General features: G+C 35.3%; 1 protein-coding gene across 5 annotated transcripts in view; it reads right to left on the bottom strand.

Annotated features, from left to right (window-relative positions):
* TCERG1 (transcription elongation regulator 1) overlaps nt 1–24,679 on the bottom strand; it is a 66,804-nt gene that overhangs the window by 6,750 nt on the left and 35,375 nt on the right. For 3 of the 5 annotated variants that reach the window (XR_005989451.1, XM_041766894.1, XM_041766896.1), the window contains 7 exons: nt 23,610–23,660; nt 22,102–22,237; nt 21,195–21,284; nt 11,209–11,327; nt 6,444–6,594; nt 2,253–2,417; nt 1,570–1,752 (listed from right to left, as the gene is read on the bottom strand). Coding sequence is in view for 4 of the 5 variants with exons in the window: in XM_041766894.1 (XP_041622828.1) it covers nt 1,570–1,752; nt 2,253–2,417; nt 6,444–6,594; nt 11,209–11,327; nt 21,195–21,284; nt 22,102–22,237; nt 23,610–23,660 (895 nt within the window). In the remaining variant the exon portion in view is untranslated. The remainder of the gene's footprint in view (nt 1–1,569; nt 1,753–2,252; nt 2,418–6,443; nt 6,595–11,208; nt 11,328–21,194; nt 21,285–22,101; nt 22,238–23,609; nt 23,661–24,679) is intronic. The other 2 variants (XM_041766895.1, XM_041766897.1) reach the window with 1 other exon arrangement.

Here is a 24,679-nt window from a genome sequence, read left to right as displayed (position 1 = left end):
ACATGTAAGAAAAAAGAATGCAAAAGTATTTATCTAACCAACATTTATCAAGCACTGAAAAACGTGTCAGGTAAACATGAAGCTTGATATTGTAAAAACAAATAAGACACTATGCCTTCCGTCAAACAACTCACTTTTTTAAGAAAAAAGAGGCATATACGCAAATAACAGCAACAGCACGTAGTATATGCTGCAGAGATGTATCTGAACATACGGTGGCAAAGGGGAATAGGAAAAACAAATCTGCCTTAAACGAGCCAAGATCAACCTCACAAAAGAGATACTTGAGTGTTCTCTTGAAGAATGAGTTGGCATCAGGAGGCATTCGAGGTGGAGGGATTGGCATGAGCAATGACGGATTCGTTAATGTAATTATGATTCATTAGAGGTAGTTCAGAAAGGCTGGAGCTTAGAGGGCAAGAGAGGAAACCAGAGGATAACATAATATGAAGGTGGGTGAGTCAAGGAATGAACAGCCTATATATTACGCTAGGAAGACGAAATTTTAAATGTAGGCGACCACTAGAAGCCAGGAGAACATTCTCTCTCTGCAAGCCACAGGAAGAGTGCAAAATAGAATTTGGTTTTTATGAAGATTTCTGTGACTGCAATAAAGAGGATGAATTTGGGGAAAGTAAAAGCAGGGAGAACAATCAGGAAATGACTATAACTGTCCAGAGAAATGAAAGAGGAAACTGAAAACAGATCAGCAGAAGCAAGAAAAGAAATCAGAAGAGACAGTAGTAAAGAGCCCTTACAAAAGAGAGGAGAAACAGCAGGAGAGACGGTGACACAGAGAGAGGACAAAACAAGCAGAACAGCAAAGCAGCCTTCGGGCATTCACTGTCTGGTGAAAACCCTACACACATCAACAACCCTGGGTGATGCAGAAGGGTTTGTCAAAACAATTCCAGGGTATCTCCTGGGGTCAGTAAACTTCCAGTCCTAGATCTTATACCATCTACATGTATAATAATTCATCACCACAGTAATGACCCTAAATCATCAAGAAAAAGGTTTAATTAATTACATTCAACACTTGTTTATTAGTACAGCATTCAGCATGTGATAATTTAATTATTTAATTTATATTCAGCATGTGATAGTTTAATTTCTATCAAGATTTAAAAAATTGACTTTAAGGGACATAAAATAATTATGGGTGGCTCAGTGGCTGAGCGACTGCCTTCAGCTCAGGGCGTAATCCCAGGATCGAGTTTCACATCAGGGTCCCTGCGGGAGCCTGCTTCTCCCTCTGCCTAGGTCTCTGCCTCTCTCTCTCTCTCATGAATAAAATCTTTAAAAAAAATTATCTTTGAGGCTAAAGGATTGTAAATTTTTATATACACAAAATATCTAACCTCTGAAAGTGTTAAATAACTAGGGTTTTCCTATTCTAATGGTGCTAATACCAAGAACTGCATTTGAAAACACTGTAATTTATAAAACAACTTAACAAATTATATCTCTGAGAGTCAATTTAAAGAGTATGAAAATTTTCACTAAACAAGGTAATAGATCTCTAATATCCAATACTTTGGGGGGGGGGGAGGCAAGAATAATATATACCATGTCAGACAAAAGAGCCTTGAAATTCTGGATAGCTTCTTCTCGTTTGTGTTGCTCTCTCTCTCGATCTATTTCTTTTGTTTGTTCTGAACGAGCCTTCTGAACCTCTCTCTCTCGTTCTCGAAGGCTTGCCTCAATGCGGGCTTGCCTTTCAAGCTCCTTTTCTTTTTCAGAGTCTAAATTCTGTAAAAGTAAAATTATATTATCAAAATATGTTTCCACAGAATAACTAGTTTACCAAACAGAAAATTTCAACCCTGGTTTTTATCAAGAATATACCTGAACACTATACCACCTCATTTCCACACCAACTACTAGAGATCCTTATATTAAGAATACCAACAAGAAAAATTCCAAATCCCAGGGGACCTGGGTGGCTGTGGGTTAAGAATCTGCCTTCAGCTCAGGTCCTGATCCTGCAGTCCTGGGATGGGAGCCCCACATTGGTGTCCCTGCTCAGCAGGGGGGTCTGCTTGTCCCTCTGCCTCTGCCCATACTCCCCAACCCTTCTGCTCCTATTCTCTGTTTTGCCCTTGGTCTCAAATAATAAAATCTTAAAAATAATTTTTTTTAAAAAGACAAATTCCAAATCCCAAGAGGAGTGAATACCTTTATAATGCAATTAAGAATTTTATTGTTCAAAAAATAAAATGTTTACATGTACAAGTAAAAACAATGGTTACCTTGGCTATTTTTTCAATGTACTGTTTGAAAAGGTCTTCTCTCATTGATGAACTATCCACTGCTTTGTAACGTGGATCACTTTCTACTTTGTCTTTTACTTTGCTCCATCTGGACTGACTGTCCAAGTGATGATTAGATAATAGTTCAAAGAAATCCGATTTAATCTGTATTTCAAAACATGTAGTGGGATTGAGGGGGGAGATGTACCATGAGAAATTCCTCATATGCAAATGTTTGTAAGCAGAAAGAACTATTCACTTACCTTAAAGACAAGAATAGTAACTTTTTAAATGCATTTATAGCAGAATATTTTTTAGTAAAAAAGTATCAAAATTGCTCTTTTAGGAAAAATATAAAATCAACACACATATAAGCTCTCATTTAAAATCTACCAAATTCAAAACAAATAATTTTCTCCAATGAAATTATTCAAATACAGAAAAAAAATCTTCTTAGGTTGTTTTTAACTTTTTCATTTCAGAACTGCCATTTTTTTTAATAAAAAACAAGAATTCACATTTATTTTTAGGTAAGATTCAGGCTTATGAACTGACAGTAAAACTATACTGTAACATCAAGACAGGAAGAATGACCTATTTCTTGTTACTACAGGGGAATTTGGAAAAAGCTAAGCACAAATAAGTCTCATTCATTCAGAACTTGAAACTAATTGTCAAATGTTTAAAAACAGGTAAAGAGCAGAGTAAATTTTTGTATTTTAGTTTAAAAAAGCAATGTTCGCACCCTTACATATAAAATTACAGAATTTCTATGGTTATAATCAATAATTATGCACACTATATTCATATTTTTTATACTTTTTAGTCATTAATCATGTATGCCTTTACCATTATATAATTCAAAAGTATTAATGAATTAACATTCTTAACCCATCAAGTACCAAGTCAGTTAACATTATACCAAGAGTAAAAATGGTATTAATCCTTTAGCGTTAGCATATACAGTACTTAGAACCCCACTCCCAAACTGTAATTCTCATTTTCTTTAGGGAAGAAAGGGACAAGGTAGGTATTTATTTTTTATGCACCTTTGAGGACCTGTTTTAAAATTTAATCTTAAATTATCTTATACTCCCTACCAGGGGAGACACACGAGGTAACAATTTCATAGAGGATTCCGATCATCTCAAGAACCTCGCCTCCCCATAGGAGTTAAACATGCTGGCTTCCTACCTGACGGAGGGAATGAGAAATTAGGAATGGAATCATTCCTTTTTCCTATTCAAACCTTCACTTCCTCTATGAGAGGATTAAAAGGGAGGACGGTGTTCTTTCTGGAAAATACCTCGAAAGTTGTAAGAAAAAGTTTCCCTATCAGAGAATTTTTTAAAAGACAAGAGCTAACCAGCTGTGGATTTCTTTACTACTAAACTTAGCTCTTGCCTTTGTGTGGAATAGTAAGAAATACTCATAAAGCCAGTATTTCCAGACAATGAAAAAAGAAACTACTTGATATAGTGATGTAACACTTTTCCTGTTCATCTTGTCTACTTTGTATCTGACATGATGAACACCCAATTCCTAGATGCATATAACTACAAAGCAAAGTTGACAAAATTCATGTTAAATAAAGCATGCAAGCTTTATCAAATAGGAATCCTTCCAAGCCGTAGGAATTTATATTGATTTAAAGACAATTTTCACATATTAGACACAAAACCTATAAAGGATTAACACATAGGTTTTAAAAATGTGTGATATATAAACAAAGTGAACTTTAAATAAAGTTAATCTTCCTTCCACTGTGGATACTATCATGACAGGCTATTATGTGGTTTACCAAAACTGCTACCTATATGGGCATTATTTAACAATTGTAAATGTAATTTAAAAAAACAAAAAGTAAATGCCACTAGCAGCAATCTGAGGCCCTATATTCCCTATTTTCTTCTCTCTGCAAATGGAAATACCTTACCATCTATGTTGTTCAGTTTAATAAGGAAATGTAGTCTCCATAGCCTGTAACTGTAACAAAAATGCTTAACTTGTTCAAGATGAAATTTAAGGGAGGGTCGAGAGAAAAATGCCAACTTCATGAGGATTAACTCTATTTATATGCAACTTCAAATGTGTTATTCCAAAAAGCATATTATTTGAACTGTAATTTTATAAAATTTGGTTATAATAACTAAAAATTATAATAAACACTTAAAAGCAGCTATTTTGGCAAACTAAACAGTTTAGTAAAAATAAGCATTTTAAAAATAAAATGCTTAGTTTTAGGGGCATCTTTTATAAAATGGAAAATTATCAGTAAAAGCTATATGAAACATGTCTTCTGAAAGAAAAAAAAAAAAGGCGACTTCATCAAAAGTCAATGTCCTTCATAGGTTTTTGACTCAGCAAATAATTACCTTTAAACCTTTACTATTCAGCTATTAATTGCATTATCTCAATGCTACAAGAAACAGCTAGAGAATCACAAGAATAAAGAAAAAAAATCCAATGCTACTAAGCACTAATCCTACTATTCAATTACACATAGTAAAAATGTGATTTTTAAAAACCAGTATAGACAATAAACTTCCTAAAAATGAGCACAGTAAAAGTCATGAAGAAAGTGGCAAAACTTCATTAACCAGCTACTTTTCAGAATGTAAATATAAAATATACTATATTTAAACCCCTAAAGATTTGTTTCCACAGTCTAGTTAGTAATTTTGCATTCTTTCAACTGACTGAGAAAGTTTCACTTTAGTAATTTCCTGCCTCTTTTTAAAAAATTTAGTAATGATACAAAATGAAACCTGCAATTTAGAGAATTTTACAATCAAAAGAAAATAAAGCTGAATATATTAGGTTTATTTAATGTCTATTTATTTCATTTCAATTAACATATTCTGGGCACAACTCTCACCATTTCATTAAGGAAAAAGACTAAAAAAATGCAAAGTACCGGAACTGCGAGAGGCTAAGTCACCAGAGATACCAATTCTTTCCTCACTAAGGAATCCCATAATACTTTGGTATCAATGATTGACAGCTGTCAGACTGAAGTGATTGACAAGCAGCACAGTACAAAACTGTAAAGTCTATCCACTTGTTATAAAACAGAACACAAAATAGTTACTAAGAAGTGTTTAGAAAAAGAACATTAGTTACAAATGCAAACAGAAAAATCCAATTTGTATAAAAGCAATCACATAGAGTATCCTTACTTGATTTTCTTTAATCAAATAGGTTATTACTAAAAGTCAAAAGTAGCAAACAATTCATTGACATGATTCTAATTCAATACTCAATTATGCACATTTCCTGAGAAGCATAATCATTGGGGGGAAAAAAGTTAATAATGAAATAATTCTGGAAGGATCTACACTGAAGCCCAATATATTATAAAATCAAGAAATTTCAGATATTTCTGACAAAAGTTACTTCACCCAACATTTGCTATTTACAGTGAAAGAGGCTTCTTTCTAGTAAGAGTGCTTTACTCCCCTAACAACATTTCTTAATAGAACTTGTGATGTTTTAACTTTCTGGAATAACAGGTCATTTTAAATGCCAAAAATGATTAGGCTTCAGAGTTCCTTTTTCTCCATTCACAAAGCACATAGGGACACTAAGGAGAGTGGCTGTTATGTTTTGATGGTTCACGCACCACTGGTGCCATCTCCACCAGTCTGCTTCTCCAGTGGTGGGCTCCTCTCCACTAATGATAGTGCTATCAAATGACATTTGGAATTCATTAATCTTTAATAGCTGACCTTTATTTCTGATAAGCAATAATTTATATGTAAGGTATGTTTACTAAAAGATCAGAAACTCACTAAAATGCTATCTTTTAGAAGGCAAAAAAGATAAAAAAGCTTTTTGAAATTTAAAGGTTACCACTTATTAAGAATCTTGAAATCTTAACAGGCACCAGTGAGTAGACAGATCTAACAGTTCTGGGTTTACTGGGCATCTCAGTATTAATAAATTGTAAATGTAAAATAAAATGTAAAGCAAATCTATGTAGTTTAGCCAAGTTATTAAAATAAATATCATGGAAGTGAAGTGACAATTCATACATATAAACAATCGTAAAAGTTAACTTATAAAGCTAAACAGTAACTGTGGGTCCTGTAATTTATGCTCGTGAATGAGATTAGCAACACAGCCCCCCACATCAGTCCCTTTCTATTCACACTCCTGTCAATCACACCGCTGGAACTAAAACCATCTTACCTTCTCACCTCTGGTCTTCGAATCTTCTTTCTCTTTCTTCCTTGCAGCTGCCACAAATTCATTAAATAAAGCTTCTCGATCTTTCATCTTTTCGATGGCTTTGAATCTTGAATCTTTAGCATGCTTGGCTGCAAATTCACTAAAAGTAGCTCTGTAACAAAATGGCAAGTGTGCTAACTTTGGTAGAGCTATTTCTGCTTTAGAAAGGTATAGCAGAAGACCATTTTGCCAGCAAGAGTATGTGCCAAAGAATCACTGAGCCCCTTATCTACCTAAACAGTGAACAATGAGCTACAGAAAAGAGTAAAAGATGGCTAAAGGGTGAAAATGTGGTTAGCAATTTGCAAACTATCAGCCTGATACTGGGGGATAACACATCAAAGAGCAAAAAAAATGTATGTGCTTCCAGAGACTTAAGAAGGCTGAATCTTGCTTCCAGCCATGGAGGAGTAACTTTATTGAATTAGCTCTCTTCCAGAAACAATCATAAGACAAGACAAAATTTATGAAGCAACTGATTTTAAAACAGTGGACAACAGGTAAGAGTTCTAAGACTAAGGAGTGTCCCAACTGCCCTTTGCCATGGGACAATTTCCCAAGAAGTTATACTTCAAGGATATAGTGGTCTCAATAGCCATAAGCAGTAAGGATCAGAGTCTGGGTGCTAAAATAGCAGAGGAAGAAACAATTGGAAGAGAGTACCCCATAATTATACCACAAAACAATTCCCCATGAGTAAGTAGACCACCAAGGCTGAACTGTCCCAAAGCAGGCAAAGACTATACTCCCCACCAAAGTGCTACACAGAAACTGAGAAGTACAGAAAAAGAACAACATTAGAACAATAAAGTCCACAAAAGGTGCACCAGGGAGACAAAGCTGGACCACTGAAAAACCTTTCACCTTCCGAGATATGCACTGACAAAACCTTAAATCAAAGCTAAATTAAGGTCAGCCTGTAATAAAATGAACTGCCTGTGAAGAAAATACCCAGAATTTCCAACATTCAATAAGAAAACATTCAACATACAAAGAATGCATAATCTACACCAAAAAATTATTTAAATCCACAGAAACTAACCCCCAAATGCCCAGATGTTGTTCTAGGCAGAGATAAATCTTTTATAATCTATTATAATCTATTATAATTACACTGAAAGGATTAAAGAAAAATGGGTTCAAAGAACTAAAAACAAAGTCTTAATGAATGAAAAAAAGTTTCAGGGGAAACCTGCGTGGTGCAGCAGTTTGGCGCCTGCCTTTGGCCCAGGGCGCGATCCTGGAGACCCGGGATCGAATCCCACGTCGGGCTCCCGGTGCATGGAGCCTGCATCTCCCTCTGCCTATGTCTCTGCCTCTCTCTCTCTCTCTGTGACTCTCATTAACAAATAAAAAATTAAAAAAAAAAAAAAAAAGAAAAGTTTCAGATATTAAAAACAGAAAAAAAAGAACCTAAAGTTAACCGAAAGGAAAAATTAACTGAATGGGCTTAACAAAAGAGCAGACAGTGAATAAAGAGGCAGTGACTCCAAGTTAGATCAGTACCAGTTACCTAACCAAAAGAATACGCAAGAAAAAAATTGGGGGGGGGGGGGGGGGGGCCGGAGATAGTCTCAGGAACATGTGCGAAAATACCAAACACTTTAAATAGGTGTAATTTAAAAAAAAAAAAAAAGGTGTAATTAGACTTCTAAAAGGGAAAAAAATGAATCAGAGCAGAAAAAAATGCTCATCAAAACTTTCCCTGGTTTGGATGAAAACATCAACATGCAGAGATCCAAAAAGCACAATTAGGTATGTTTAGTGAAAGATTAGTAATATATAGCAGGCTATATAAAAAGGATGAGGCCTATGAGGGCTAATGAGGCTCAGCATAAAAATTTTCTTCACAAATAAAAGGCTTTAAATATAGCTTTCATGTTTGGATATACTTCAATATCTGAAGTTTAATATCTGAATTCAATATCTGAAGCATAATAATAATTTGCTTTTATAATAAATACTCCCACAAAAAAATAAATAAATAAATAAATAAATACTCCCACATTTAGCATCTTTTTAGAGGGGAAAAATAAATTTAACTTTCTCCTTTTAAGAACTATTTAACTATTTCAATGCAATTATAAAACACATCTTCTCTGGTGTTAAAACAAAGATTATGTTACAACTTCCACTATAAAGAAAAAACTGGTTAACTTCAAAATTTAGAATTTAAATTAAAATAGCAACTGAAAACTAGAAGTATCATTCACAGCTAGTGTTTGCTATTTTTACACTTTGGCAACCAAATCCAGATTCTAACAATCTTTTACATGTTATAATATCTAATTTCATTAATGAAATATTGCAGTTGGTTTGAATAATGGGTATGTACCTTTAATAAAATTTTTAGGTAAAAAACAGATATCCCAGAAAGGGGATCATATGTAGTCCATCAAATGTTTTCTTTTTTTTTAAAGATTTATTTATTTATTTATTCATGATAGCCAGAGAGAGAGTGAGAGAGAGAGAGAGAGGCAGAGACACAGGCAGAGGGAGAAACAGGGTCCATGCCAGGAGCCCAACGCGGAACTCGATCCCGGGACTCTAGGATCGCGTCCTGGGCCAAAGGCAGGTGCCAAACCGCTGAGCCACCCAGGGATCCCCAAATGTTTTCTTTTTATGGTAAATTAAGCACCTTGCATTATAATCTTAAGAGAGAAGAGCAATTACTACTATGATTAAAGAATAAACTTTTTAAAATGCAAAATCAACTTACAAAAGTGAGAATTTAATTATTTTATAGGTATTTCTATAACTTGTAATACAATAGGTAAATAATTATGATTTTTCACAGAAAAGACTAAGATGAAGTTTTAGCATTAAATTCAGATAGATTTTTATATGACTTATCTCCTAACTCCAAAAAGCACTGCTTTGGTAAGAGGAGATTTTTTTTTTTCTCTCAAGGAGAGTTGAAGGTGGATAATAGAGGCAGGAGACCAGGAATTGACCCTACAAAGAATGTCTTAACCTTTCCATCAAAATAGAAAAAAGATGTAGAAATGGGCATTAAGGTAATTCTCCCCAAGCATTCTTTTCCCTAGAATAAGCTCCAGGACTTTACAAACTCTACTAAAAAGCTTAGTGACAGTGGTTTTCTTCCATTTCAAAGTGAACTCGAGTTAATGCACACTATTTTGTCCATTTTAAGTTTTTCCTCCTCATTTTCTGCCACTCACTAAAATTGGTCCTAATCTCTATGCTACTATTAAATATATTAATATAGCAATACAGCACAATGTTCCTGGTGCGAGACTTCCAGTTATGTACCTCATGGCTTTTTTTTTTCATGGCTTTATTTTTTGAAGTAACCCGCAAAATACAGATCACTCCAACAATTCTATCAGCTCCAAAAGAACACTAGCAGGATACTTGATACAGCAAACTTAATCTGTCAAATCCACAAAATGGATATCTCTTGAATTTCAAGATCCATTATTGCCAGATCCATAATGCTTTTAATAAATAGATGTATTTTGCTGAATCACTTGAAAACAAGTTGCAGACATCATGAGACTAATCTATAAATATTTCAGCCATGTATCTCCCTCAGAGTAAATCCTTTTCCCTCCACAACCACAGTACCCAAAAATATTATGAATTCTTTAATATCATGTAATAACAAACTATGCTCAAATTTCCTCAACTGCCTCCCAAAATGTCTTTAATAACCCACTCCCAAGTATCTGACCCAAGAACTCACTCTTCTGATTAACCAAACATTAAGATCTAAGAACCCTTAGAGAGCCTTAGAGAGAGACTTGATTACGTCCTTACAAATATTGCATTCTTCAGAAACACAAATACTCTGTTAACTTTGTCTGAAATGTGTATTAATGCCATAGGTTTCTCTTCATCTTTTAAATATAAAATCGTAATACCAAATACACTTTCTCAAACTGCATCACTCTTCTCTATCTCCAATGACAAAAGTAACTGTTTAAACAAAATGGATTTTTACAAAAAGTACCACTTAACCCAGATGCTCCATAATTCTACCCTACAGTTTTGTTGGAGATTCTCCATGTTACAAATTTTTCATAGCAGCCTAACACCACTGCCAAAACTAAGCCATAAATAAGAAAGTAATTCTCCCTTGCCTAGACTATTCAATGTTAACAATGGAATCTAACTGAAACCCCAGATTCACGTGGGCAAGTTACCTAATTTACTGTCTTACTTTCCTTACCTGAAAAATAAGTATAAGATGTACATATACTTTTAAACGCACATATAATATCCACTAAATGATGCCATTATTGTGTTACGATGTTAGCCATGTAAGTTTAAAATGTCTCATCTTCTTCAGCCCATTATACATTATACAGATTCAATACCCATTAACAATCAACTGAAATGTCAGACAAAAGCAGAGGTTCTTTACCACTTCAATTCACTCAAATTAATGTTCCTATTCTACAATCTATTATGTGTCAGACTTTAAAAAGATACAGATTTTTCTTTTTTAAATCATTTGCCAGTTTCTAGAGAAGGAAATTTACTCCCATAGGGAAGCTTTTAAAACAAAGGTAGCCTTCTCAAAAACCAATGCCTCTCAAAGGGCACAAGAGATTCCTCTAAAGGAAATATATTAAGAATGAAGATTGGAAATACAGCAACCAATAATCAAATAATCCAATTATCCAAAAGATACACGTCTTCTTAACTGTTCTTAGGAGAAAGCACATAGATATTTTGAAATGTTAAGTAATGAATCATATACCTCGGATTAAATTTTGCTTCTTCCATCATTTTTTTGAAATCTTCCTTGGCTTGCATTATTTTGTTTTTCTTTTCCCTGCGTTCTTCCTCTGCCCTCGTCTTTACATACTGATCAAATACCTATCACAAAAATAAACCAATTTGACAAGTTAGTCTTTCATATAAATCATTTAATTACCAAACTATGGAATCTATAATACTAAATAAATATCTCTGTCCGAACTATAATAGATAAATGCGCCAACTACACATATTTCATTTATATATAAGTTATCTGTAGCAAGTCTCACAAACCCTCTGTTTAGATTTCTAGAAGAAAGTTAAAAGCATCTTTAATTTTCATTTTCCCTAATTTCAAATTGAATACATTTTCCCTGATTTCAAATTGAATTTCAGGCAATATAAAATATATGAAAGAAATTAGAATCCTTCCAAATCTCTTCTAGGAAAAAACCTGGAACAGATAGTTTAAATTTATTTCTGTGCTTCTCTTTAGGACATAATTATTTTCACCAAAATGTAATGCTTTACATATATCCTGTAATTTTTTACCCACTTAACAATGTATATAGACAAGACAATAAACTGAACATGCATGCCATGACTGTTTCCTGTTTTCTTCAAATGCCAATAAAATGCCAATAGAACATTTTAAGTTACAAACCATCAAGAACAGGCCAATGGGAAAAAGAGAAAAAGCAACTCTTAAAGGTAAAAAGAACATGTATAAGTAGGAAAGGACTTGGCAGAAGTGAGAAAGTGGACCTGAGTAACTCAGCAATCAAGAAAACAAAGAAACCAATCTTCTTTTTTAATTTTAATTAGAGAATCCTCAAAAAGCTCCACAAGTGACAGCACCAGATATCCAGAGAAGTGAGGGTAAAGACAGACTGATCTTAGTCTGTTTAAGAATAAGTCAATCAGTAGATCTCCCTTGCCAACTTCACCTACTGGAGGTCACTGCCACTCCTGAACCTCACAGTAAAAGGCAAGTGATTATTCTCTAGAACAAGGGTTGGCAATTCACAATCTGCTGGCCAAATCTGTTTTTGCACAGCCCCAAAAAAGTTTTAACATTTTTAAATGGTTAGGAAAAAAAAATACTAGAAAATTTCATGACATTTCATGACAAATGACCATCAGATGAAATCCAAAATTCAGGATCCAGAAGTAAATCTTTATTTAGTCATGTTTACAACCTTTACATTTATGGGCCCTCCTGCACTGGAGCTGCAGGATTACACTACTGTGGCCCCTGAAGCTAAAATATTTCTTATCTGACTCTTTATGTTAAAGTTTTGCTGATCCTTGCTCTGAAAGGTAAAACAGTATCTGTGGCCTAGGGGGAAACATAAATTAGAAATGAGGCAGACAAGACTGAGAAAACAGCAAGTTAATCAGTTACATACCAAAGAGTAAGACAGAGTTCTCCCAGAACAAAAGCCGTAAGGCTGTGCCTCATCAGAACACTATAAAGGTTCTTTTAAAAAATCTGACCAGCCTAAAAAACTAACCTACTGTACCAACAGATCCTCAACACACTGGCTAATATCACTCTACAGCAGGGTTTTTCAACCTCAACACTTAGGACACATGGGCCAGATGATATTTAACAGCATCTTTGGCTACCAGATGCCAATAACACCCCCTCAGTCTTGACAACCTAAAACGTATCCTGGGGTAAAACTGCCCCGATTGAGAATCCATGCTTTATACTTTATACTAAGCCAAGTCATAGGACCCCATTTCAGACACTCAGAGTGCCCAAAGAGCATTTTAGTGCTTCATTCCTAATCATGAGCAGCCAGGGTCTCTGTAAAGACTATCTAAGGAAACTCTCCAACATAAAAAAATAGAAACCAAAATAGAAAACAGAAACTGTGCAGGTAAATGAAATTTATTTTTTATTTTTTTAAAAGATTTATTTATTTATTTATTTATTTATTTATTTATTTATGAGAGAGAGAGAGAGAGAGAGAGAGAGAGGGAGGGAGAGAGAGAGAGAGAGGCAGGCAGAGACACAGGAGGAGGGAGAAGCAGGCTCCACGCCGGGAGCCCGACGTGGGACTCGATCCTGGGACTCCAGGATCGCGCCCCGGGCCAAAGGCAGGCACCAAACCACTGAGCCACCCAGGGATTCCCCCCTGCCTATTTTTAAAGATTTATTTCTTTACTTATGATAGACAGAGAGAGAGAAAGAGAGAGAGAGAGAGAGAGGCGCAGAGACACAGGAGAAAATGAAATTTTTTAAAACAAACCCTCAACAATCTCATAAAACTAAGAAATTGGAACCATAAAACAGGGAAAAGAAAACAGAAACCCTAGAAATTAAAGGATGACAGAAGAAATGAAAAATCAAATTAAAGGATTAGGCTGTAAAGATGACAAAGTCACCCAAAATGTTTTTGTTTTTTAAAAGAGAAGTAGAAAACAAGAGAAAGAGAGTGTAAGGAAAAGCCCACAAGGGCAAAATTTCTGTCCCAGAAAGAAAAAGTAAATAGGTGGAAACAAATTAAAAAAAAAAAAAAAAAAAAAACAATACAAGAGAATCTCCCAGAACTGAGAGATGCAAGTTCACATACTGGAAGGGCCACCAAGGGCCCAGCAAACTGGGCCCCTTCCACGAAGACACACAATCATAGTGAGATTTCAGAACTCTGTACACTAAGAGAAGATCCTAAAAGCCTACAAAAAGGAAAAATAAATATATCCATAAACGAAGGAACAAGTAACAGCTTCCAAAACAACACCGAAAACCAGAAAAAGAATAACATACTCAAAATCCTGAAAAAGACTTCCAATTTCAAATATCTTACCCAAACAATTCCAAATTAAGGGTATACAATAAAGGTATTTTCAAACATGCAAGGCCTCAGAAGTTTACTTCCCATGCATGTTCTCCCAAGAAGCTATTACAGGGAAAGAATGCATCAAAAGGGAGTAAACCAAGAAAGAAAAGACTTATGATGGAGGAAACAGGTGAACCTCCCCCCCTAAAAAAAAGAGAGATTAGGGACATCCCAGGATGGTGGTAAAGAGTGGTCATTCCCAAAGGTAACAGCTGTACATCAGGTGTTGAGGGCAACCAGTCCAGAATGAAGCAAGTCAGAAGGCTCTGGAAGAATTGTCTTCAGAAAGACACAACTGGGACAGCCCTCTAATATTTTTCCTAGCATATCTTATGGAACTATTTGACTTTTTAAATGTGTGCATGCACATCTTCAGAAAAAGTCAAACAAAAAATGTTTTCTTTTAAACACTTAATACTTCTTTCCAGGTCAGACCATATAACTCTACTAGTCTTTTTTTTTTTTTTAATTTTTTTTTTTTTTTATTTATTTATGATAGTCACAGAGAGAGAGAGAGAGGCAGAGACACAGGCGGAGGGAGAAGCAGGCTCCATGCACCGGGAGCCCGATGTGGGATTCGATCCTGGGTCTCCAGGATCGCGCCCTGGGCCAAAGGCAGGCGCCAAACCGCTGCGCCACCCAGGGATCCCTCTACTAGTCTTTAATAGGTGTACGGAAATATCTACCATTATCTCATTGGTCTCCTGATAGGCATGTAGGTCATTTTCAGTACCCTCTAAATATAGCACTATAATTTGCATGCTGACGGAATTGGAAAAGAGGGCTCTTTTCAATTCCTCTCTCCTTTCTTGGTACGTAACTTTCTTTTTTTTTCTTTTTTTAAAGATTTCTCCATTTTAGAGAGTGAGAGAGGGTACACAGGGGAGGGGGAGAGAGAGAGGAGAAGCCAACTTCCCACTGAGCAGGGAGCCCAATTGCATGGTGCACAATTTCACACCTCGAGGTCACGACCTGAGCCAAATGAGCCACCCTGGTGCCCCCTTGGAATATACTTTCTTATTTGTTAAGGTAGTAAATTACAAATAAAACCCAAGAGAATCTATGTTAACTTTCTCTTCAGAGGCTCAAGAAAACTTCACATCCCTTCCTTTGGAATAATATCCCACATCAAGGTCAGAAATCACTAGCTAAGATTAACTTCTCAAAGAAACTTAGGAGTTCTGTTGTGCTTCCAAATTTCTCCCAATTATATGTGTCATGCTTCCCAATACACTTCAGCTTTATTATGTTCTCTATTTTAAGTATTTTCTTACATCATCAACTTGTGAACAAAATGTTGTAATAAACACCATGAAAGTCAGCAAATTTTCAAAGACTTCCTAGTTGACTTTTACAGACATAATCAAAATCATCCATTCTAAAAGGCTATACTGTCTAAACCAAAGCAGCTTCTAGAGTGTTGGTAATATTCCATTTTTCTTTTTTTTACACCACTTTATTGAGGTATGACTGACATACAAAAAGCTCTACATATTTAACGTATACAACTTAAGTTTGAAGATAAATATACATTTGAGAAACCATGACCACAGTCTATGCCAAAAACATTATCTATCACCTCCAAAACACTCCTCAGCCCTTTTTATTCTTATTTTGTATGGGATATTAAGAACACTTAATAAAAGATCTATTATCTTAGCAAAATTTTGAGCATCCAATGCAGTTCTGCTTGTTACAGGCACTATTGCTGTACAGACCTTTAGGACTTAGCTGTCTTGCATAACTGTTTCCATGTCTTAATCTACGTCATTACATAGTATGGGCAATTTTGAAACTTATGATTTTTAGACTTTTCTGTATGTTTATTTTTCTTCAAAATACAAGTTTTTGAAATGTATGAGTGTAGTATTAAGAAAAAAATATATCTGATAAAGAACAAAAATTGCCATTTGTAACAACATAAATGGAGCTAAAGAGTATTACACTAAGCAAGATAAGTCAGAGAAAGACAGATACCAAATAATTTTACTCATATGTGGGATTTAAGAAAACAAATCAGTAAAGAGAAGAGAGAGACAAACCAAGAAATAGACTCTTAACTATAGGGAACACACTGATGGTTACCAGAGGGGAGATAAGTGGCAGGATGGGTGAAAACAGATGATGGAGATAAGGGGTCAGGGGCACTTGTTAGGATGAGGTATTGTATGATGTGCTGAATCACAACACTGTGTACCAGAAACTAATATTACACTGTAGGCTAAGTGGAATTTAAAAAAAATAATAAAATATATATATTTGGTCTTCATCCTGGTTTCTGGCCAGAGATCCTAAAACCTTTATAATTTCCTAAGTGATAAGAGCAATAGGGGCATCTACTATTGTACCTGGCTTTTGTCCTATAGTTCTGAAATAGAGAAAGGTGAAAAGAACAATGTTGTTAGTCATAACAAGGCCCTTTCAACTATACTTAAGTTAGTGTCAGTGAAGTGATTTTTGGGAATCTTCTACATAACCACAGGACAGCAGTTACCAGTGGAACCAACCATATCATTAGAGAATTGGAACTTTCAAAGGCTAGTGACTGAGTCCAATCACAAATGATCAGTGATTTATCGATCATGCCAACATCAAGCTGCCTCCATAAAAACTGTAACCAAATGGATTCAGAGAGCTACTGGCTTGGTGAACACATCTATGTGCCAAGAGAATGGTATACTGCCAACTTCACAGAGACAGAAGCTCCAGTATCCAGGACCCTTCCGACCTCACTCACCCTACGTACATCATCTGCTGTTCAATTGTAACCTTTAACATATCCTTTATTATAAACCAGTAAATATAAATGTTTCCCAGAGTTCTGTGAGCCATGAGAGCAAATGATTAAACCTTAGGAGGGTACCATGGGAATCTCTGATTTGTAGCCAAACTGAACAAAAGGGTGCAGAATCTGGGAAACTATTACTTGTTATTGGCATCTGAAGAGAAGGCAGGTCTTGTGGGACTAAGCCCTTAATCTGTAGGATCTGATTCTAACTCCATGTCGATGGTGTTAGAACTCAATTTAATGGCTGGTCAGCCAGCTATTGTCAGAGAACTAATGTGTAAAAATACCTACACAATCGATGTCCAAGTATTTAATGCGTAGAGGAATAGTTTTTCCTTTTCAACAGGTCTCTATTATTTGATTCCCACTTCAATTTAATATATAATTTGATACTGACTCAGTGAACAGTGGCCAAGACAGCCAGATAACAGTAACTATCCTGGTAATGTTATACCATATTATAATACTATCAATCATAAAAAGCTCTTAATAACACATACTACTTAAAATGTTTATTTTGAAATAAGGTAACAGACAATTTATTTCAAAGCATTAGCATAACTAGTCTCTACATCAGAGGCAAAAATCCTATATGGGAATGGTCTGATTCTGTTGAAAAATGTTATTCACTTTATTTTTTATTTTTATTTTTTTAAGATTTTATTTATTCATGAAAGATACAGAGAGAGAGAGAAAGGCAGAGACACAAGGAGAGGGAGAAGCAGGCTCCATGCAGGGAGCCCGACGTGGGACTCAATCCTGGGTCTCTAGGGCCGAAAGCGGTGCTAAACCGCTGAGCCACCCAGACCGCCCTGTTATTCACTTTAAAACTTATCAAAACAAAAAACAAATCAACCAAAATATTTCTGACTCCTTAAGTGATCTTTTATCAAAAACAAGAGGGCAGCCTGGATGGCTCAGCAGTTTAGCGCCACCTTCGGCCCAGGGCGTGATCCTGGAGACCTGGGATGGAGTCCCACGTCGGGCTCCCTGCATGGAGCCTGCTTCTCCCTCTGCCTGTGTCTCTCATGAATAAATAAATCTTCAAAAAAAAAAAAAGAGTTGGAAGACACCTTAAGGGTCAAGAAGTCCAATTAAAAAAAAATTATATAAGGAAAATCTAAAGTTAAAATTTATGGTTATAATTATATAAAATACTTATTTTATAATGATGTAAAATACACATAAATCTATAGATAACTAGAAAAGGACAAAAGTGAAAGAGATGTACTTTTAGATTATAAGACATTTTCAATTAAACTGTTAAGATTTTTTAAAATCAAAACAAACATTTCTGAAATGAAGTTACAAAGTGCAAATACGTATCCTAGTATTTAATTGGTTTCTCCTTGATTGGTTTCTCCTCTTACACAAATAATAAAACTAAGTACTGAAAAAGTACGGGGATTAATGCCAAATGTTAGCTTCTCTTTTCATTTCTTACATTCTAGTTCTAAGAATTCTACTCAACCAGCATGAGAACCTTTAAAAGGTATAGTTTTTATTTAAATAGAATAATGCTTGTTATTTTTCCTCTTTCTAAGAATTTCTCTTAACAGGAGATAACACCATCAGCTTACAAAAATGCCTCCTAAATTGGGAAAGAATTTTAGTTCTCAATAGGTACTTCTAATTTAACTCAGTAAGAAACTGTTAACACTCAATGGCATGAAGAATAAGTCACAAAAATTTTAAAATAAACCTCCAGAGATTTTAGGTTAAGCATCATTCCAAGCATTACACATACAGCAATGAACAAAACAAAGTTCTAGCCCTCAGAATTTATATTATATTTATATTTTAGGAGAGACAGAAGATAATTTTAGACATTCAGAGCTATGAGTGCTATAAAAGCAAGAAGGCAAAGAGATACACTGATCAGAAGGCACTCACACAAACACCTGAATGAAAAGACGGAGCACATGCAAACACCTGGGGGAAGAACATTCCAGACAGAAAAAACAAATACCAGATTGTGCCTAACTTGTTCAAGGCATAACAAAAGAAGGGTGGCTGGGATGAATGAATCTAAGAAAAGAACTTCAAGAAGTATGCAGTTAAGAGTGTAAGTAGAATCTCGTAAGTCATGATAAAGAATTTCAATTTTATCCTACACGAAATGGGAAGCACCGCACATTTTTTAAGCAAGGGAACAGTAACAATGCCTTCATCTGTCACTTAAACTTTATTTTTTTTTTAAGAGATTATTTATTTATTCATGAGAGACACAGAGAGAGAGAGAAAGACAGAGAGAGAGAGGCAGAGACACAGGCAGAGGGAGAAACAGGCTCTATGCAGGGAGCCTGACATGGGACTCGATCCCGGGTCTCCAGGATCAGGCCCTGGGCTCAAGACGGTGCTAAACCGCTGAGCCACCTGGGCTGCCCTGTCACTTAAACTTTAAAATGAGTCTGGCTGCTGTGTGGAAAAAGAACTTGACAACAGGGATGCCTGAGGGGCTCAGCGGTTGAGTGTCTGCCTTTGGCTCAGAGCGTGATCCCGGATTCCCGGGTCTGAATCCCACATCGGGCTCCTTGCATGGAGCCTGCTTCTCACTCTGCCTATGTCTCTGCTTCTCTCTCTGTCTCTCATGAATAAATAAATAATATCTTTAAAAAAAAAAAAAAAAGAACTTGACAACAGAAAAAGCAAAAATGGGGGGCTTGGGTCCCTCAGTGGTTGAGCATTTGCCTTTGGCTCAGGGCATGGTCCCAGGGTCCTGGGATTGAGTCCTGCATTAGGTTTCCTGCAGGGAGCCTGTTTCTCCCTCTGCCTATGTCTCTGCCTCTCTGTGTCTCTCACGGATAAATAAATAAAACTTTAAAAAAAGAAAAAAAAAAAAAAACAAGAATGGAAGAAGCAGAGATCAGTCAGAGGCTACAGAGATACCAAGAAATGGTCACGGTGCTTGAAATACAGTGATAGTGGGGGAAATGGTGAATAAAAAGTTGTATTTACAAGCTTTTGTAGGTAGATTTTGCTGACAGACTTGAAATGTACAGTGGAGAGAAGTAAAGAACCAAGGCTGATTTATACTTTTTTTTTTTTTAATTTTTATTTATTTATGATAGTCACACACAGAGAGAGAGAGAGAGGCAGAGACACAGGCAGAGGGAGAAGCAGGCTCCATGCACCGGGAGCCCAACGTGGGACCCGATCCCGGGTCTCCAGGATCACGCCCTGGGCCAAAGGCAGGCGCTAAACCGCTGCGCCACCCAGGGATCCCCTCATTTATACTTTTTGATAGGGCCATCACCCCAGGTGAGAATGAGACCATTATACAGTTTAAAACAAATAACAACAAACACAAAAAAGCCCTACTGCATTTGAAATGCAGATGCAAATGTATCTGGGAAGTCATGCTTTTCTATTACACCTACTAAAATACAGGTCTGGCACACTATAAATGTCCTCTCTTCATAAAAAGTTTGTGATGACACCTACATGCATAATGGCACAAGCAGTGTAGAGAATTATTCCAACTGTTAAATTATCAATATATAATAGGACAGACTACCAAATGAAATCTTGTAGCCCAAAAGCCCTATAGCAAGTGGTTCAACATACTCACAGTTCTACAGAGATCAGTGTCAGGGTGGTCCAGGTAATTCAGAAGCTATTTAAGTTAGAAGTGTGCAATGCTTTAGAGGAAGAAGCAATCACTGTGAGAGGATATGTATCACTGAGTCATCATGGGAATCAATGGCAACTCAATAACCAGGCAACTCTAATTGGTGTTAACTCTAGTTCAGCAGACCCTCAAGTGTCCATCAATTCTTTAAGCGTATAATGAAAAGACATTTTAACAGCTGCCACTTTGATGTAGAATGTGCACATGAAACGTAAACATGCCTTTGAATATTGTCTATATACAACACACACACATACACACACATATATTGGCACTAATAGTCATGAAGGTTATTAACACCAGTATTCAGTCATGATCCCATCAGTTGGGTAGGATTGCATGTGTTTCTTTTTCCTTTCTACTCATATCTATTTTGACATTTTTTTCTACTCTCAATTTGCCATCATTTGCCGAAGAAAAAGTAAATTGAAAAGCACATTTGAAATGAATTTTGAAAAATTTTTAAATATAACCTCAGTGTGTACAAGGCATAAAGACAAAATGCTCATGAAGCAGTAGCAACAGCCACAATAAAGGCAAAACTATCCCAATATTTCTGAGGTAGAAATGTCCACATAGAAGATCACTGTGTTCTAAGGTTTAAGACTATGTTTTTAAAGTACTGTGTTAGGGGAGAGGAGGATGCTGGTTTATTCTTTATGTTGTAAAAATTATGCTGCAAAGGGAGATACATTTCTTAAATGTTATTTTCCTTTTACCTGTTTTCTCTCTTTAGGATTGAGAAGTAAGTACCGAGGATCAAAAACTATCTTGTGCAACTCCTTCTCCCATGTTGAAAAAGCAGACACCTTTAAAATAAAAATGTATTGCTTCATAATTAAGTTGGCTCTAAAAACATAAAGGTCATATAATTTTCCTTGAAATCTACAGGACATCTGCTTAAAAAGGAGACATAATAAAAACCATACTGAAGTTTCCATCACTAATAAATGACAAGCAGTGGGAGGCTAGCAAGAGCAAATTTCCACACTAATTGGCTCTGAACATTTCTATATTATATAGAAATAACACACACTTAATTACTCATTAAAATAACCACTACTGTGTGACATTTTAAAAATCAGTACATCAGAAAAAGCCTTGAAGATTTGCATTTTGATTTTCCATGCTTGCTCCAATCTTTTGAACAATGTTGTGATTTTAAATTCAACTATTATACTTACTCAAATGAATCTGTGAATATAACCAAAAGGTTGAAACCCTCTCTCAATTAAACTTTATTAATAATACCAGTAAGTACCAGTTCTCCTTTAACCAAAAGCCATTGTGAAAATATTAAAGAGTCATTTATACCTTACCTATCCCACGTAGTCCGCCACTCTGTAATGTTAATACTCTGTTAATACGCATCTTATATTACTCACCAAAATGTAATAACCCAATACATATTAAATGTTATTTGTATTTAAAAGGATAGTAAAATGGCATTTAGTTAAACATGATATGATGAGCCAAGAAAAAGGCCCTTTGAGTACAGTAATTTGATAGGCTTCCCTTATCCCCCCCCACAACATGAGCACTAACCTTAGATTTGACCTTTTAGCAAGACATATTTATATTACTTATACAAAACAGAAATATCTCCCCCAAAGATTGTTTTCTGACCCCTCTCTCTAGCAGCATGTCCTTGAACTGCTTCATTCGGGCCTCCAGAGGGACAATGGCCCTTTCTCGGGCAGCTTTAATTTCAGCTTCCATGGCAGCTTCTTTCTCTGAATCAATGTCTTTATTATCGTCTCTCCTATAAAAAAATAAAATATAAAGCATCAACTGACAATATATTAATAAGGAATCTTACTAAAATCTTTAAATCAATGGAATATTCAAGACTCACTACTGAGCAGCATATTTTTGGCAAAAAAAAATTATATTGAGGGTTTCAAATGAAATCTAAGGGATAAGCAACTTTCATTATAATAATAATAATAATAAAGTTACAATGAGCTTCTAACGATGTTACAATGGCTATATTGTTGTGCTGTCTCTCCCTCTGATACACAGAATGAACTACCTTACTTTCGAAAACAAAAACAAAAAACTAACATTGCAGTAAGACTCTATGTGTTAGAAACAAACAGCACAAAATATAATTTTAGTTCTTGAAATGATATAGGAAAAACAGTATTTTCCAAAATGTTTTACATTATAGATGCATAAAATATTTTTTAATCTAATAAAAATTGGTATAAGTCTTAGTAATCTCAAATATTCATTTTGAAAATACAATGAAAATATCTGCAAACTTGGCTAAGTGGATACGTGAGATATATACCTTACCTACCTGACATCTTTTTTACTCACTTTCTGGGTGGTAAGTTGAGATTTAAGTTGAAGGACAGGTCCCAGAGAGCAACATAGGCCCAGGAGTAGTTAGATGGAATTAGAATTGTTCATCAATGACTAAACTACTTCTTTTTCCTCCAAAAATGCACCTCAGTGCTAAGGACAACCCTGTTGCTATTGCTCTCACTCAAGGGAGATTGTAAACATGAAATGGAGTCACCTCTCAAACATCTGCACTATGAAGAAGGCCCATTCATGTGAATAATCCAAAACAGTAAGTGATTCAGTTAATATTTGGGTGTGTCTGAGCAGATCTTCCTTCTTAAATATGATCTGCTAAGTATAAAAATAAAATTGGCTCACATGCCCTCCACAAACTTAAGGGAATTAGGATGACAAAAAACATCATCAATTTCAAAAGCATACTATATAGGGAAGTGAAGGTAGCCCAGGAGATTTAAATGGAACTAAGGCTGACCCACAAATATATTAAGTGAGAGGTTATTAGCAACTTAGGGAATGAATCAAAAGAAATAGAAGACATAGTCCGTGACCTGCAGGAACTTAGCGAGATAGTCTGTGACCTAAGATATGCACAAAACAAACAGGTAAAAGTAATTTGCCAAACAATATACCCTCTTATAATAATTTATTTAAGAACTATTTAAATAAAGAATTAAAAGACATCCAAGAAATATAACTAATGAAAACAAATAACCTTTACAGAATTACACTAAATGGAAATGTCACAATACAAACTATCACTATCTATCTCAATAAAAGAAATAAAGAAAAACTAAGCCAGGAAAAATAGGCTTTTAACTTTGTACCTAAATAGAGAAGCTCGGGCAATCCACATAAAGGACTTCTTTGACATTCTCCTGATAAAAGCAGTTAAAAACCTTACAGAGTTGTCTATAAGAACAAACAATTAAAAACAACCTAAAAGTTTAACATTGTAGGAACATCCAAAATTATGATTATATAAACAGAATGAATACAGTCATTTATAATGATTAAGAAAACAAACATCTTATTCTAGATTTTTTTTTTAAAGAACACAAAATCAGTTGATTACAACTAATAAAAATATTTACATATTTGGTCAAGAACTAAAAAGTCAACTGCAAAAATGAAAACAGCTATATTACTTTGTTTGATTATGAGTGATGCTCTTTAATAACTTAATTTCTTAATGTTGTTGCTAAATGATTTTTTTTTTAAAGAACCACCCTTCCAAGGGGGTTGTCTTACTTATTTTTTTGCCATAATTTGGCTGCATTCAATCTGTCCTTTTTAGATAAGGACTACAGTTCATCCAGTTCCTAATAATGTCTTCAAACTTTCCTTTTTGCTGCTAAATAATGGTCCCATTCCCCCCCCCCCCCCCAACACACAAATACCCTCTACCCCAGCCTTTCACCCCCCATAATTAGAAACATTACAATTTTAACCAACTACACAGCACTGGCCAACCTAAATGCTCCCATGTATGGCAATCTCTTTCCCCCAAAGCATTTTCTAAACTCACAGGTTCCCTCTTCACCACGCAGTAATGACACAGACCCAAGGACTAGCTAAGTGACAAGTACATAAAAAGAGAGAGAAGTCTGTGCATCTGAAATTTCTGGAATGGTCTCTGTTGGATTCTACTAGTAAGGAGGAGATTTGTTGTAAAATTTAGGCTTAATGAATGTCTAAAAGTAATTTAGCAACTATTCCTAAAATGTCACTTGGCTTTATAATACATATTTAAGTAATCAAATATTCTGCAAATCTAGCAATAAAAGGGACACCATTTCTACATTCTAAAGCAAAGTTTTATACTATCAGGTCTTAGAGAGCAATCATGACTTCTGTCTCCTAACAACATACACATTACCTGTCCCGACCACAAACT

This window comes from Vulpes lagopus, chromosome 8, assembly GCF_018345385.1.
Source record: "Vulpes lagopus strain Blue_001 chromosome 8, ASM1834538v1, whole genome shotgun sequence".
Taxonomy (NCBI): Eukaryota; Metazoa; Chordata; class Mammalia; order Carnivora; family Canidae; genus Vulpes; species Vulpes lagopus.
The sequence above is the reverse complement of the archived record's forward strand: the minus strand, read 5'-3'. Positions and strand labels throughout refer to the sequence as shown.